Source organism: Pocillopora verrucosa, chromosome 1 (assembly GCF_036669915.1).
Source record: "Pocillopora verrucosa isolate sample1 chromosome 1, ASM3666991v2, whole genome shotgun sequence".
Taxonomy (NCBI): domain Eukaryota; kingdom Metazoa; phylum Cnidaria; class Anthozoa; order Scleractinia; family Pocilloporidae; genus Pocillopora; species Pocillopora verrucosa.
In genome coordinates, this window is record NC_089312.1 from 21,124,257 (window position 1) to 21,141,330 (window position 17,074).

The 17,074-nt window shown below is 38.0% G+C and overlaps 1 protein-coding gene across 7 annotated transcripts; it reads left to right on the top strand.

The window, feature by feature from the left end:
• The first annotated feature begins 443 nt into the window (after positions 1–443).
• LOC131769005 (QRFP-like peptide receptor) lies at positions 444–16,599 on the top strand. 7 transcript variants are annotated; one of them, XM_059084734.2, is made up of 3 exons: positions 444–563; positions 8,744–8,857; positions 14,480–16,599. In XM_059084734.2, the coding sequence occupies exons 2-3, from the start codon at positions 8,830–8,832 to the stop codon at positions 15,718–15,720; spliced, it is 1,269 nt and encodes a 422-aa protein (XP_058940717.2). In that variant the 5' UTR covers positions 444–563; positions 8,744–8,829; the 3' UTR covers positions 15,721–16,599. The 7 variants fall into 7 exon arrangements, with proteins under 7 accessions (XP_058940717.2, XP_058940716.2, XP_058940718.2 ...); XM_059084733.2 differs by lacking the exon at positions 444–563 and adding an exon at positions 2,455–2,642; XM_059084735.2 differs by lacking the exon at positions 444–563 and adding an exon at positions 3,069–3,090.
• Positions 16,600–17,074: the final 475 nt, after the last annotated feature.

Here is a 17,074-nt window from a genome sequence, read left to right on the forward strand (position 1 = left end):
TTAAATATTCACAATCGTCTTTTTCTGAACATTGGGATAAAGGTGTTTTTTTGCATCATATTTATTGCTCTATTGAGCCCTCTCACTTTCTGAACTGCGTTATTAGATTCTCAAAGGCGCTAATCTGTTGTCTCTCGAGCCAGGGGTCGTCACAAACAGGCAGCCGTCTATAATGGGATCATCGAAACTATGACAGAGCAGACTGAGAGTCGCCCGAGGTTAAAGCATTTGTTGTGGTTGTCCGAGAAACACAACTCGCCATCAAAGAATACTTTTAAATCGATAAGCATCTTTGACAACCATAGTTTGATTTTCTATAGATAAAAGATGAAAAGAAAAAATCAATGATCACTGCATTATGTCGTAATGTTAAAAACCATTTAATCCTTTGTATACATTATTTTCATCTTATTACAGCAGTCAGAAAGGAGGCTATTATTGAAGGCAGCTTAGGCACATTAAAGAGGAAACCCGACTGACCCCAGCGTCACTTACTTTCACAGTTAACAGTACTTTAACCTTGGTTCTGCCGCTTCAAAATCGTATCTCGTCGAAAATAACAGGTTAGTTTTTGAATAATCTGAAACATTTAATATCTGTGTTTGTTTGTTGCTTTAATTTTTTCCTTTTGTTTGTCGCTTTATTTCTTTGCCCTTCCCGCAAGAGAAGATATGTTCGCCATAAACTTACATCAATATCACCATCATCATCAGCTGTAGTCGTGGTATATATCTCATGACCAACAGTGTATTCTGAATCAAAGATCGATCTGTTTCGCTTTGGCTGGATAATGCAAATGTGGCGTAAAAGATATTCAGAGCCCGGCTGTCGACTACATTTCTCATTTCGTTTCGATTTAGCTAGTTGTAAAGTAGCTTAACTTCAAAAGTACCGCGTACATTGCACCCTCCAGTGACGTGTTTCGTTAACTTTTTTAATTTGGATCCAAACAAACTCGACCCGCCTATACCGGCCTCCTCACCCATCTTCATTTTCAAGTGAGCTTCTTTTTATTTTCTTTGAATTTCATTGACTCGGTACGAAGATGGAGAAAATTGTTTAATTCGCTGTTTACAATGTATTTCAGTTTAATAAAGTGGGGCATTTGAAAAATTGTGCCCCTGGAATATCTACCACTCAAACTCGGTTCAACGGATCACAGATATTGAACATTATCGTTTAAATTGTGCCTGGCTTCTGACATGATTTATGGAATTTGCACCTTGAAAAGAAGTAAAATATAAATATGTTGGAAGCAAGCATCGATGAACGACAGTGTTGTGATACCCTTCAATCTTCACTGTACTAAGACCCAATTATAACTAATTTACAGGTGTACAGCCAGTGCATTTATTTGGATTATCTTGAGACTAAGAAATTTAAAGGTAAATTAGTCAAGGTTAGGGTATGGACTCTGAGGTTTATAAAACGTCCCCGAAAGCAATAACTATGTGATATTATAAACATAAAAAAACATTGGTAATAGGATCTTGTATAATTTAGAGAAATTTATGATTAATAAGTAAGCAAATGGCTCCTCAATATAGAACGCAATACTTAAGATTAGCTTCCAGTTTTTTCCGCTTCGATCCCTTTTTGCCGGACTTGGCGGGCATGATAACAAACTTTACCGCTGCTTCAGATACGTCTGAGAGCTTTTTGTTTATGTAACCCTGCTTTAGGTACACTGCAGCAAATCGCATTTATTAATCTGTTTATCGTAACCATATTTTATTTTCTCTCAGTGATCACGTTGATTCAAATTGGATTTAAAATGGCTGAGGCATAGTTGGAGAATCAAAATTCAGCCTACATTTTTCAAGCTTACTATTTTCTTTCTTCTAAACTTTAATTTTTTTTAATCATCTGAGCTCCTTTTCGGTTTATTCATACCTAATTGACGTTTGCCGACCAAAGTGAAGGTTTTTATTTTAAGGTATTAACAAATACTGAAAAAAAATCTTGAATCGTGATTTGACTTTGACTTTGGCAAAGAGTCAAGTAGAGTTCAAAATGGAAGAGCCAGCTCCAATCAAACCGAGTGAGATAGGGAAGCAACCACACCATTTCAGACTGTCTCATACAACCACTTCCACAACGTGGCATTTTGCCAGTGTCCATGATGATGTCAGCAAAAGCTTTAAACCGTTCGACCATGGTACTATCCAGACCTAAAGCTTGAATTAGAGCTGAAGCTTTTGTTTCATTATATTTCCGCGATTAAAATATGCCTACTTCCTTGACTCTCCGTGAATTTATTTTTGGACATGTGATTTATAAAGTGGCTAACGTTCAGAAATAGCAGGATCACTGTTTTTCTTATCATGCTAACTTCCCCCCAACTCTTAATCTAATCTCAGTGCTAAGGAAATCCTGTTTTAGACGTGTTATAAGTTCGGACAACGGAGCAAGCTCAGCCTACTTGTCATGATTACGAACTCTGTCTTTGAGCGTTATAAAAATCAAAGTTCACCAGACACAGTCGTTAAGATAAGAATGTTCCTGACGAAAGTAGGACAATTTTCGCATGAAAACAAAATGGGGAAAGGCATACCACCAATGAGGCTCCAAATCGGATAGGAGTTACGAATATGTACAATGGAAGGTATCGTGTGTGATAAGCCTGAAGTAATCAACTCAAGGTATGGGCTCCATCTGTTTTTGTCACGTACGACCGTAAAAGCTGCGATACTCCCAGTTGTGGGTAACTATGCTGTGTGGCATTTCGAATTTACACCCACGCGAGAGTCAAATCTTTCAACCTGTCTACTTCCGATAACCCTTGCCAGATGCGAAAAAAACAGTTGTTTTCACAAAACTCCTATAAGCTTGGCAAGGAACTGAGGAAATATCTTAATGAAGAATCAAAACTGTCTCATGATTTTGGCCTGCACTTTAAGTAATCGTTTCGGAACCGGGAGCGTAATTTAGATGATGACTCATATTTCAGTATGATTGGTGGAAAGGCCTTTTAGCACTGCCTTAGATGAATCATCACTAGCTGTTGTCATCTATGGTTAAGCATGCGTTATTGAATTGTGTTGCTCAGTGTTATAGGTTGGAGGGAACAAGAAGTGTGAAAAACACGAGGTATCGGAGGTATAGCTTTTACTTAACATACATTTGTATAGCATCTATAATTTAAAGACAGATGAAATCTACTCGGTGAAGTGATTATAGTTAGCTACAGAACTTTAAGTTCATTGTCATGACATCAGTGAAGGACTGAGCATGTTTATAAATTCAAGACTGAAAGCCCACCGTACAGGCCCTCGCACAGGTGCATACAAGTAACTGGCACCGAATAATTTGAGCCTTATGTGACTCAAAACGATTTTTCAAAGTTTTTCTACCGATGGAAAAATATCTTTATTTCAGTTCAAGTTATGAAGAAAATTAAGCTCTCAAAATCACAAAATGCTCATAGGTTTAAGCGTAATTAAGTGTTCCGGATGTGGTTGCGTATTCTGGATGATGTGGGGATTAATATCAACCCAGACCGTGGTAAAAGTATTTTCGAATTGACGCGTACTTTATGAAACAAGTACGTTGAAGCTCCTTCTAGTAAAGAAAAATCCCGGTTTATATATATACTTATCTTTTAATCCACACTGGTTCAAAATATGTCTGTATTCGTTAAGTTGCCGATTACTTCTCATCGTCGGAATTGCTTGATAAGCTATTCAAAGATCCTAATCAAAATATAAATCCGCCACTTGTACCGGGTCACGCTATTTTGTTTAAATCAGGTCAGTTTTAGACGCAAAAATAAAGATTTACCTCAAAGATAAGGCGGGTGACAGGAACGAATACATTAGAAACCCTACTTTGGTAGGTCAGATAACAAATCAAAGCCAGTTTGTATGGCAGCTATGCTCATAAAAAGACGCAGAGTCACAAGTCGCACTTAAGTCATCTGGAGTATTTTATTGAATTTTTTTACTTTTCTTTGCATGCGGTAAATGTCGGAAATATCCACCGTCAGTTGTAAGAGCTTATTCTCCTAGCGTTACCCACGTGGAGTTTCCTAGAAATACGCGACAAATGAAAACTGGAGGTAGAACTGTAAACACGTTTGGGTCATTCCATCATGTCATTTTTGCGGTGCATTTTCTCTTTCGCCTTCGCTTGGGAAGAAAGCATAAAAGTTTAAAAAAAAATCTGCAAGTCAGTAGTTGATGTATTCAGACAATCTCAAGATGCTGAACGTTCAAAGCGGTGAGGCCAAATTGGCGCCCAAATTTTACAGGAAAACCTCTCTTATCGATTAAGTGCCCAACCAATTGATATTACTTCCTTACTAAATCTGCATCTCCGGTCTAGTTTCGCATGGCGGTTTAATCCTAATACATCAAAATTTGCATTACAAGGACAATTTCATTCCTCTGGTAGGATGAAGAAGTACCGCCTTCAACAGAAATCTTGTTTTCACAGCTCAGCAATCAACTTAGGACGTCCAACCCACATACTTGAATTGTTTATTCAGGAACGCTAGAAACTGGAATTTTGCATTTCGTGAGGTACAAAATGAAAGAAGCTTGATATGCGTGAATGGTCATAGCATGGAACGGTAGGAATTCACCTTGGAGATGCAAAACGATAACCCGAAGTAAATAGTTCCTAAAAGAGGGCTGTTAAGATCACGCATTCGTGTGTTATTCTTTAATACGATTATCACGTACATTGTACAAGATTATGGTTAGCTTCGCGCTTAGTACAAAGGCGAAACCATGATAGTTGATAATTCAGTGATTCGCGCGTCAATTTAAGTTCTTTTATATCTCCTAAACTCAATTTGAAAGGTTTTAAAAGAACAAAGCACCCTCTTTTTTTTAAAGCTTAGACGACCAAATGCGAGTGCCGCGAGAAAAAGAATTAACGTACGTCATTCAAATTTCGTTTGGTTTTGCTCAACTTCAAGAAAAGTTCGACTGCAAATGCATGAATCAGTTCATGGCTACCTACGTGATTACCTCTGTTTTGATAGTTCTGGCACGTGCGACCAACTGTTTGGATAAAAATTGAGGAAGAGTGTAAGCTCATTTCCGTTGGTTTTACTACAAAAAAAGATCACGTAAAAAAACTGAGGCAGCTCGCCCTGAGCTTTTGGAGTCTTATGTCAGTAGGCACTATGACGTCAGAGTGACATGGCTAGCGCCCGCAGTCGCCGAGGGCTTTTGAAAGAAAGTCTGGATGAGGCAAACAGAATTTGTTTTAGAATTCCGGGTATTCCCATACCATTTGTTAAAGAAGCTGCTTAGTTTAGTTTCCTTGTTAACTCCAATGGGAGTTAACAAGCCCCCCCCCCTCCCCACACACATACACACACACACACACCCCACTTGAAAACGCAGTGCCAGACCAACAACTGATGATACTTTTCCGTATTATCCTTTTCTGTTTTAGATTATTGAGACTAATTTCAGTGAACACGTAATTTTCTATGCAGAAATTCTTCTTACCATGTGTGATTTGAATTTATCTGAGTATTTTAGGACGTAATCTCTGAATTGCAGGTGCCTTTTCGGCAACACTTAACATACCTGCCTTGCGCTCTGTTGTTTCTAATTAGGGATCCTGAGCCTCTTACCATTGCTGAGACCACTAAACAAAAATAATAAACATGGTTTATTCTTTGGCTGTGCATTTGTGTGGTATGCTTTCCAAGTGAGGAAGACGATCTGCTTATTCAATAGCTAAATATGCATTTCTTGTTAGAAAGATCACGAAGGTAATGAGTCACGATGTCTGATGATGTCGTCACGTAAACACTCAATGTCTCGCACGTGTGATAATATTCAACATTATTAGCCTACGATAAGCTATCCGTAGATAAATCCTTTGAGTACCAATTGCTTGTTGTACATTAATTGTTGTAAATTAATTGTAATGTTCATCAAGTGTGTTCTTCCTCGACAAATTGCATATAACAATCACAAGCAGCGGTGAACTGAAAGGTTTTAACACCTTAAAACGTTTTCCACCTTTACGGTCGAGAGCCAAGGGGGCTTTTCAGGTACTTATTTTATATTGGCATTTTGATATCGAAGCATATTCTGTCGACAAAGGTCGTACTCAAGAACCTTAAACTTCTCTCTTAGTCAATACTGTTTGCTTAGTTAGAACGTTCTGATGGAAACAAAATCATTAAAACAAACATCAACTGAAATCGTTTACCTGAGAAACCCTACGCCTGAGGCTATAAATCATACCCTCGGATCAGAATTGACACTGCAGGTCACATTGGGTGACCCAATCTTACTTAAGAGCTACGTGCTTGTGGTGTTTCCGGACGTATACAGAAATTTTGCCTGGAATCCGAAATTGCTACCCTGTTTCATCTGAATGATTGAAACGATATGCCTTTTTAAAAAGCACGCAACCAAACGTATAGTCACTCGTAAAGTAACTTTATCCGCTCATCTGAGCACGATTCAGTACTGCGGCGAAATCAAGCAAGCCTGGTCAGCCTCTTATATTATGAAAGAAGCACAGTCCTCACGGGACACGATTTAATCCCTATCAGAGACAACATAGGGTAAACTGGTTGATAACTGAGTGGTGTGAATACAAGACAGTTTGTGGAGCAAATCCACTTATTTTCAAGAGGCTCTGCCCCTTGGTATTCGGTAACCTCATCCCAGGGAATGGTCTAACTGACGCCACAAGGAGACAACTGGGAGTATTCTTGCTATTGTTTTCGGTTGTTGGTCGCAGGGGCACACGTGGAAGGTTAGATATTTCATGGTTACCTTGTTATGCGTATCGTTTAGTGCATTTAGGCCGAGGAAAATACTTTCCTGACACTGACTTTAAGGAATGAGAGGGCTCTGAATAAGCGCAGATCGTATAATTGGAAGTGACAAGTGGCTCGTTCGTCAAGAGATCGAACAGCAGGCATAGTAATAAGGCGTATCACACTTAAAAGACGAAAATTATTGAGCTGTTTAGCAACCTTATCAATCTTCCACTCAAAAGCAAAAGTAAGTGATAACTTAATGGTCAATGCTCTAGAAATTTATATCGCTGAAGTTTACTGTGTGTTATACGTTTTCCTTGCATTTCATCACTGCCTCTATCAAATTTGCGAATGACTCGACTGTTTGGAATCTTATTTTGTGATCCGATTTTTGTTATTTCTTGATTGCTTAAAAAGCGGATGTGGCGGACTTGTTTGAGATACATATCATGACATTTTATTCATAATACATTACTTGTCAATCGGAACCGCTTATATGTTAAAATACCGTCGTAATTGCTATAGCCGCCGCGTGATGAGCTAAATGGGTCACAAATGAAAAAACAAACTAATGCCCTCCATGTGAATATTTTCTGACCTCAGGTTAATTACATTTACTTGAACATTGGAGGGCTAAAGTTTCAAGGTATATTATTGGTCGGCGAGTATAGGAATAACTGTTGAAACAAAAGCACCACAAGTGTTGTTTACATCGTGTTACTGTGATTACTGGAACTTAACGTAAAATGCGCAGATCATAAAAAACATTTGTTTTGGTTGTAGGTCAGTTCATTTTAAATATTCTTGAAACAAATACCTGTAAAAGCGCCTCAGTCATAGCCGAATGGAAATTCATAGTTTCTAAACGGGTTATAGCGTAACACGGATCAGTGCTATATGTTTATTGCACAGTATGATTTTCATGTTTTTGAGGCGGGAGGGAAATGGCGGTTCAGGTGTTTCAATAATCTCTTGATATAGAAAATACAAGTGTGGATAAGAGGGCTATTGGTTCAATAGGAACAGTGTAAATCGTCCTAACTAATGATACGCAGTTGGGACTAGAAATGTATGCAGCATTGTTTAAAACCCCTCAATGACAAAGACTAGTAATATCCCATAACAAGATTAGTTGCAGATATCAATTAAATGGTTATTTAATATATCATTTAGTACAGTGAAGAATGAAATTTTGAAATAGAGCTATGAATCCTTACCATCACTTGCTTCAATTATTTACATCTACAAAGAGAGGTTCGTGATTAAAAAAGTCAGTGAATTAATTAGCGAAATGACATTTCCTCTTTTTGCTGCTGTTGTTGTTTCAAGCAATGGCACATAAGCTGAAAGTGCTATACGAAACAAAGCCCCGTCCTTGGACTATTTAGTAGGATAATTATCGACAAATATTTGGCACAAGTAATGCATTTAGAAACAAACTATATCTGACGTTGATCGATCGATCAATTTTTGACATGCGCTTTTTAATCATTAGCACGACTGCCTAAAGGAACTGGCATTGTAATCCTTTGATCCCCCTTTTGAAAACGGAGCATGCAGATTTCGTCTCTTGTGCCGGAAACCTTTCTGAAATCTATGTATACATCGTACAGATTATATTTATGAAGAGATTGTCGATGAATATTTTCATAATGAAAATCTCATGAGGTTATTCTCTTGAGGTAGTTTCCCTTTGTAGTCACTGGTAAACAAGTTTAATTGCTCGCTAAACCTTTTGAAAAATATCGTCACCATAACAGAAGACTCCTTTTCACTCGCTGTGAATTCTTTTGTCGTGGCCGAAATCCTAATGGCTTTGGTGGTTTTTCAAACAAAAAAAATCATTTAACTCCAGAGTAATTGAAAGTCAATAAACCATGGATATGCTCGTCCATCTTAGCCGCACCGATAGCCACTAGATCGCAGAGTATGTACGCTATTTTTGGGTGATTCATTATGAACTCGAAACATTTAATAGTAAAAAAATTGCTCTTTTTTTTGCAGAGGTAGGACCTACATACTAAAGTGAAGCTAGAAGAAAAGGGAGTTAAAGAAAGGAAGAACCTCGACAGCACCAATATTCCCAGAAAATGACAAATTCCTCGTTAGAAAATGAAGGTAAGGAAGCTTTTACCTGTTTAAGAAGCTACATTTGTCATTTTTAGATGAAATCCGATTAAACTGGCTTAACGTGACGAAACTTTAACTGAGAATCTTTAACTATGACCAACTGACATGTGCAAGCGGGCATTTCATTTTACTTCACATAAAAACTCCCTTCTTTTGCAAGCGACATTAAAACACTAAAGTAGCTGATGTAAGTTTAACTTAGACTTGTTTCAGAAGATGCATGCATAAGAAACAGAATGACTGCTCAATCTCAGCAATCGAAAGTATGACCAGTGAATGATCGATGTCTTAAAGTATGCTATATTTTATCTCATTAAAGGCTTACAATAGCTGCCAAAAGAACTTTACGGAACTGAAATTGCGTTCATTCTTTATATCTATTTAAGTCTTCGATGGGAGCTGCAAATCTTTGAAATGTCAAACTTTGTACTCATGAAGATTCGGCTTGCTGAACTGGCCGATTTTAAGTTTGTCACAACGACAATGTCAAGATATTTTCAGAGTGATATAGACTGGTACGAATTGGTCGTAAAGACTGATTACTTTCAGCATGGGGCCATTGATTCCCCCATTTTGCGTCAGTAGGGATAAGTCCCAACTTTATAAAGTAATAAAGCTTACTAGATTCTCTAATTATCTCAACAAATATGTATGATGAAGCGAGTATTGCTGTCAAAGCTTTCGTCGATAAGTTCGCGTGCATGACGTTTGCAATATTGAAACCAGGACTGACCAAATGGACATCACAGAATAGCCTCAGGCTGATAAATGTAATATCATTCACATTTATCCACGCCGATTACTTACCAGCTACAGAGATAAAATAGTGACAAATGAGCAAACGCAACGGCGTGTTGTGCTGCAGGGGGATCGAATTGTCTTTCGTAAGCATGAATACTAAGTGGGTCAGAGGTCGTTTCGGCCGCTAGAAAACTTCAAAGTGTAATGAAATCCCGCTTGCTAAGGACCTAAAAAGTCCCTTTGTGCGTTTTGTTTTATTTACTCATAATTTTGGTGCTAATGATAACTATTACTGCAGCCATTAATCTTCTCCTGTCTGTTTTCTATTTTCTTTTCAAGAACTTTAAAGTATAAGAAATCAAAAAGAGACTCGATGAGCACCGCGGGGTAGCTTGGCTTAGCCTGAAAGGTTTAATAACGAGGTTCAGAGAAAATTATTCACTTTCTTACACAAAAATGCTGAACTCCACATTACAATAGAGGTAGAAATTATGAACATGATATCGATAGCTGTAATGCTCATGATTTTCAATTAAGCGTGAAATGTGTGCATTCTGTGAATGATGAGAAGACAGTTCTATAGTTTATCATGCTGATAATCTTCACTTGATGAGCCGTTTCTCAGCTTCAGCTGATACTAGCAATCCACAATTAATCATCAGTCTTACTCATTCAATACGACCGTTGCGTTGATAAGGAAGATCGTGATTGAAGCAAATAATTTGAAAATTCCAAACATTAAACCCTCAGGATAAGATCGCAGAAAGAGTTAATATATCATGCAGTGATAACAGTTGACGATAAATCCCAAAAAGAAAGTATAAGAGCAAAAATTACCTCTGGAATTTTCTTTTTTAGTCAATACGAGTTTGTATTCAGAGATATGGATTGCCTAGCCTGAAGATATGGGTCATATTTTGCTTATTGAAGGTTCAGCATAGCAATATTAATTATCTAGTGGGTTATAATTAGCCCCAGAAGGTTTAGTTAACATGCATGCTTTTTTCAATTTACGTCTATGGCGTTTAAGGAAGAAAGAAAATAAGCTTTTGTCGTATGCCGAAAGTAAAGGACGACAGATTTTATTCTAATCATGCCTAAACACAGGTGGTTAAAACACTATCATTGGTGCTGTATTCTAACGACCGCCAAAATTGAGAGGAAAGATCGTCCTCAATCAAAACAACATAAAGTTAGAACCATCTGTTGTACATGTCATGTTTGACGATTCCTATTTTTCTTTTCTTTATCCTATTATGTGTGCGATATTAATACACAAGCTGTGATTTATCAAATTGTGACGAATAGGCTGTGATGATGAGAGTGAAACAGTAGAGTGCTCAAGCAAATGAATTGATTGTCGTCGAACGCCAGTGACCACTCTTGCATTAGTAAAGTAATTATCCTTAGTGGGTAAGTGAACTAAGAGTGAAATTCTTACAACATTTGCTCGTTGCACATACACACGAGTTCACTTGATTCGGGGCAAGTTTTTTGTTGTTTCCTAAAATATTTCTCTTTAACATGACGAGAGAAACTGAAACGACCTCAGTGCCAACTTGTAACATTCTTTAGTTCAAGTACGAATTGAATGTCAAATGTAACTTTAGACATCTCTTAAACTGATAATATCGGACGAACTCTACGTGGAAACGTACTGAGAATTTTAGGGGGGAAAAATTTCTGCCGAGGGAAAAGGCTATGCGGCGGTATTGAAGTGAGTATTTCTTCATCATTTCATTTAGGCCAAGGTGGTAATTAACAATTAAGGACACCCAATCGTTAAATTTCTTCAAATGGTCGCGTGTGAATTATAATTAGCACTTTTCCTCAAGTCACGAATATAGCTCAATAGGGTATCACCTTTCGTCAGAACTACTCTGTTTCACTTCTTATCTTTCGTCGACATCCTTAAAGTGACGTAGTATGACAGGTTAGAACCTTTACGAAAGAGTATAACGTTATCGTTATTTTTTAGATCAAGGTTATAATGCATAATTATTACATACATCTTAACGAAGTGTGGGGAAATACGTCGTTTAGGTAGAAGTCATTCTTGTTTGAAAAGTGGTTATCAATGAAATATGGCATTATTCTCACACTCTCCACGGAATGATTTCGGATAGATATATTTCCTGAAGATGGTTTAGAAGTAGGCGTTTTTATACTTGAAGAAATGAAATACAAAAAGTTTTTAAATCTACTGTTATTGGACCCATAGAGAAGTCACCTTTTACATCTAAAAAATATCGTCTCAATTTTTGTCATACAATGTAGTTCGATTGTTTTGGTGTCGCAAAGTAATCCACAGGATCCAACTTGTTTTCCTCAAGCCTGTTTACTTTTAGGAACAAGCAAGGGAGAGAATGTTTGAAATTTGAACGTTAACTTCTGTTCATTCCAAACGGAAACAACATTTTAAATCCTCACGGTGTAAGGATGCAGGGGCATCATTGTCAATCGTAGGCATGTACCTTTTTTTGTGTCTCTGGAATATACTCTAATATACCAAGTTTTTACTTTATTCACTCTTCCGAGACATTTTCAGAAAAGAAAATCTCGCCACTCTTAATTACATGTTCAGCTAAATTGAACATTATTTGTCACAAAGTAGACTTTTGCGCTCTTCTGACTAACAAATCTTCTCAGTTTCGAGCGTTTGGTCACCTGAACTAATATCTTTTAGGATATTTGGTGTGAATTCTAACCTTAGAGGGTGAACAGTCAATCAGAAAAAAAACTTTATAAAGTGTTGATCTTCAATTTCTGTTTTCAAAATACAATATCCATCATAAGTAAGATAACATGGCGATTGATTCGTAACAAATGTTAATATGGACGGCTACGTGCATACTCTCACGTTCATTTTATTTGTTTACAAATACCCACAGCATCGATTCTCAGGTAACATATGACGCTTCGGTCGTGTCGAATTAGGTAATACCCTTGTTTGAGTTGCACAACATATCAAAATATATCCTGCCCCGCTAAAGGAAGTTTTCAACAAATCCTGACACGGAAATACGTGATGGTCTGCAGGAGGTAGGCCTAGAGCAAAGATCTTAATCATTTTTTCACCACTACGTGCAAGAAAATAGATGCAGCAATCGATTGGCTGTCTCCACCAGATAACTGACAAGTAAGCAAAATTAAAGGTTGATTTAAATTTCGATCCATCAACACCTTTGTATTTTGGGTTTTTTAAGACAACATGTGTGGACTTCAAAGGTTTTCCGAAAATTGCATTCCAGTCAAGGGCGCACGTCATGTAACTTTTTTACCTTAAAGCAGCATGGTAACAGTAACATCAAGGAAACTGAAGTGAATTGTGGTCTATGATGAAAAATAACTCTTGTGTTGCCGTCGTTCACGGCGAGTGACCACAAACCCAATAGCACCGACTCGTTGCTAGTCGTAAATGATGATTCCAAACTGATTTAAAAAACATATGATCTTCTCAGAAAGTTGTTGGGCTTACTTGGGTGCTACATGAACTATACAAACTGACAAAAGCTATCTATAGGGAAAAAAACATAATAATTGAAATTATGGGCAGCTATCATAGTTTATCCAAAGATGTATTTTTTTTTTTCATATTTACTGGTGTCAGCAAAACCTTCTATTAGGCTCATCTTGAACAAAAAACTTGAGACTTTGAATTATCGTATGAAAAAAATCTTATCATTCACCTTTTCCAATCCAAAATTCACACTTTTCGCAGATAATTGAAAAGACCTGACAAAGACAAAGATGACAAATTATGTAAGTTTTACGGCGCTTTGCGTAATATCGCGCTGAGCCATCTATGGATATAACTTCATGACAGTGCGCTTAGCCCTGTCTAGTTCTCTATCTCAGTAATGGCGTGCCTACATGCTTAGTCTATATACAATGTATGTATGCACGATGTGACGGCGTCACATTAAAGTAAGCTCTATATGTATGACATGTCGTGACTTCTGGCGTGGCACTCTATTTGTATGGCGTTACCGTTTGCTCAGTCACACAAATATACATGTACTGGCGCTCTCGCATTCTTCATGAATGTGGAAAACTTCATAGAGGGAATTTTTTATGCAGAATGGGTACCGGGATCATGCAGTATATCAAAGAGTCCAGACTCATATATAAAATTAATACCCTAAACTGATGCGTCCGGCAGGCAGAACGAGAGCCGTCTGGTTCTGGTTAGAGACATTGGTAGCAAATAGCTGAACAAGAATCTTGAAATTCATCGAAAACAATGCGATCAACAGTCATTCACGCCTTTCAAATTCATTACGATATGATGCTCGAATAAGCAGTCATTTTGCTGTTGAACTACAAGTTCATGAGTTACGGCAATATTCCCTACTGAACAAAAACGCGCGTAATCTCGCCGAATAAAACCCAACCGGTTCACACGTAGCCGCCAATACCATCCAATTAATTTTAGTACTGCAACATGAGGGGACGCAAATCGTCTGTACTGTAAGTATCCCGGAGAGTCCCCTACATGTTCTTAGACTTTTAGTCTAAGAAAATGTATGGGACTTTTTGAACGCTCCAGGCAGCTTTCCTGTAAGGTGTCATAATCCTGTTGCTGCTGACATCCATGTGACAGATAATTGCTTTTGCACTGTTTTCTTTGCCGGCTTATACTTGTCATCAAGTTTCAATAAGACGGCTATCATTTTTCACAAGAATAATGAAGTTTTCGTAAATTGTGATATGTACTTACAGTGCAGACGATTTGCGTCCACTCATGTAAAGTGTCGTAAGAACAATGGACAATTCTCAATTAGATTTTTAGTTAGCAAATCAACCTTGATTCTTTTCAAAAGCTTTAAAGTTGTTTTCTCATTCGTTTTTATGTTGGTTTTATCGCAGGCAACGACACCACTATGGCAATGTGCGGAGGCAGAGGGCAGGGGGATTCTACAGTGTCATTACAAGCAACCTTAACCCTACTGTATGCAATCATCTTTCCCATCGCTCTTTTGGGAAACTCGCTCGTTCTGTATGTCGTATTCAAAAGACAGAGCATGAGGAACGTGTTGAACCTTCTAATTGTCAATATGGCAGTTGCTGACCTTCTGGTAACGATCTTCGTTATACCTTGGTCTGTATCCTATCTCTTTGTGGGACTTCAATGGTTTGGAGGAATCTTCGGCAAGATTCTCTGCAAGACGATCCAGTTCTCTTTAACGACGTCGATCGCAGCGTCAGTGATCACACTTATGGTTATCACAGTGGATAGATTTCTGACCATCGTGTTTGTTTGGAAAACTTGTCTTAACCTGAGAACTTCAAAAGCCTCTTTGGCTATTATCTGGATTATATCGATTGCCATCATGGGACATTATCTTAAAGTGTTCACGGTCGACCAACCACTAAAGAACATGGGAGACGAAAACTATTACTGTCACCCCAACTGGCAGACAATGCCTGATGACTTCGACAAATACTTTAATGTTGTTGCCTTTGCGGCGCTGTACGCGTTTCCCTTAATTCTGATGGCAATTCTGTACTCCTTGATTATTCATAAATTATGGAGCGAAAGAATTGCAAGCGGAGGCGACTCAGATATTAATAGCTCCAAGAAACGAGTGGTAAAGATGCTGATAACAGTAACACTTGCCTTTGCGGTGTGTTGGCTTCCTATGCACATCATACACTATTACATACACTTTGAACTCGAGACATATACGTGCATGTCAAAGTATCTGATTTTGCTGTCGTTCTGGCTTGGACATGCCAATAGTGCCATCAATCCAGTACTTTACGTGATTTTCAATAAGACCTTCCGCCGGGCGTTTCTACATGCCTTGCACATCCAGTCGTTCAACAGTATCAACTTGAAGACTTCCATTGTACGGGTAACATCAAACAGAAGGCCTTCATCGCCCTTTACACCAACTAGGAGCTCTTTCATAACCGGAAATAATAATGAGGAAAGCCATCCCCATACTCCGCCTGTCTCACATTCGCGATCTCTTAAAGAGATTTATGCCTATGGCAAACTGATACAACGGAACGACAACTCTAAATCATCTAATTCCTGCTCTGATGACGGCAAGACAAATCGTCGCTCCATAATGGTTGTAATGGACAGAATGACAAGTGTCTGAAGTAAATATCATCAAAATCAGGACATAGTAAAACGGTGAAATGTCTGAAGTGCTGTAATTATTAAGATGAATTCGAAACCTGATCATTCAATCCTGGGTTTGAAGAACAGTAGGATTAGAAGTATCTAGCTGTAGTTTCTTGAAGGATTGGACTTTGTGTTGCAAATTTTCAGTGCCTTAGGTGGACCAGGTGTAACATTTTGAGAATGTATACAAAAAGGCTGGGTCATATAAACCAACTTAAAGAATAATCATCGACAGCTAAAGGCAGGAATAAGATTGGCTAATCATAGGGGTACTCTGCATCTTATTCAAACATTAGTTCAATTAACTAGCATAAAGTACTGTTTACTTTTGACATTAGAAGAGTGCTTTAAATAACAGGTGATTTTTAGGGATACAAGTAAATACATCGAAAAAGTTAAGTGTCGCTAGGTTGACATTTTGCGACTACTAGTCTAAAGAAATAAAACACTTGAATATATAGAGCTAGATTGTACTTAAACAACTCCATTAAAATAATAGAGAGCTGTTTAATTTCGAACCATTTGTAAATTGACCATGCTCCGAAGCCCAGATATGCTTCTCCCTGTTTCAACAGTGGCATGAGTACTGATGGTGCGCATGCGGACTGAATGGCAAGTTAACAATAGCGGGCACATTGATATGAGAACCAAGGTGCTATTTAGTAAATCAACGGAACACTTCTTTCTTACCAGGTTGTTGGTCGGTTCGTGTTCGTCTTATTTTAGCATTTTTTTCCGCGTTACATTTCAGGGCCGGGTCGTTCAAAGCTGGGTTAAGATCGATAACCCAAGATTAGTGTGAAATTTGATTTCAGATCTGAAAGCTTAAAAAAAGATCTAGCGTAATTTTTTATTGTCTACAATGTTATGACTGCATGCTCTAAAGAGTATCGAGAAAATTACTCCAAACTGGCTATTGCACAAAGGAATTAAAGAAAAGGAGAATAAACTTTAACCTTGGGTTAGCGCTAATCAGCTGTGGAACAACTGGGCCCAGAATATCCAGTATTTGAGGTTAACAATTTCACTTAGTCTGATCCCAAATCTAATAATCCCAAAGTGTAAGGCAACAAATTTGAACTCTGCGACTGGATTAGGGACCAGGTTGAAAGATAGGGACCAGGCTGAAATCACCGACTTCATTTATTGATGGCGTAAGATACATTGCTAGTTACCTTGCTCGTTGAAATTTTTCGATTTTCGAGTTGCATCTGAGGAGTTGCTTGTTGTTGAGATGTTAATCTAATGTTTAGCTGTGACAATTAATAGACCAGCTAAGGTTGTGTGGAACGTTTCGCCATTCATAACATCTTTGAGATATGAAAGAG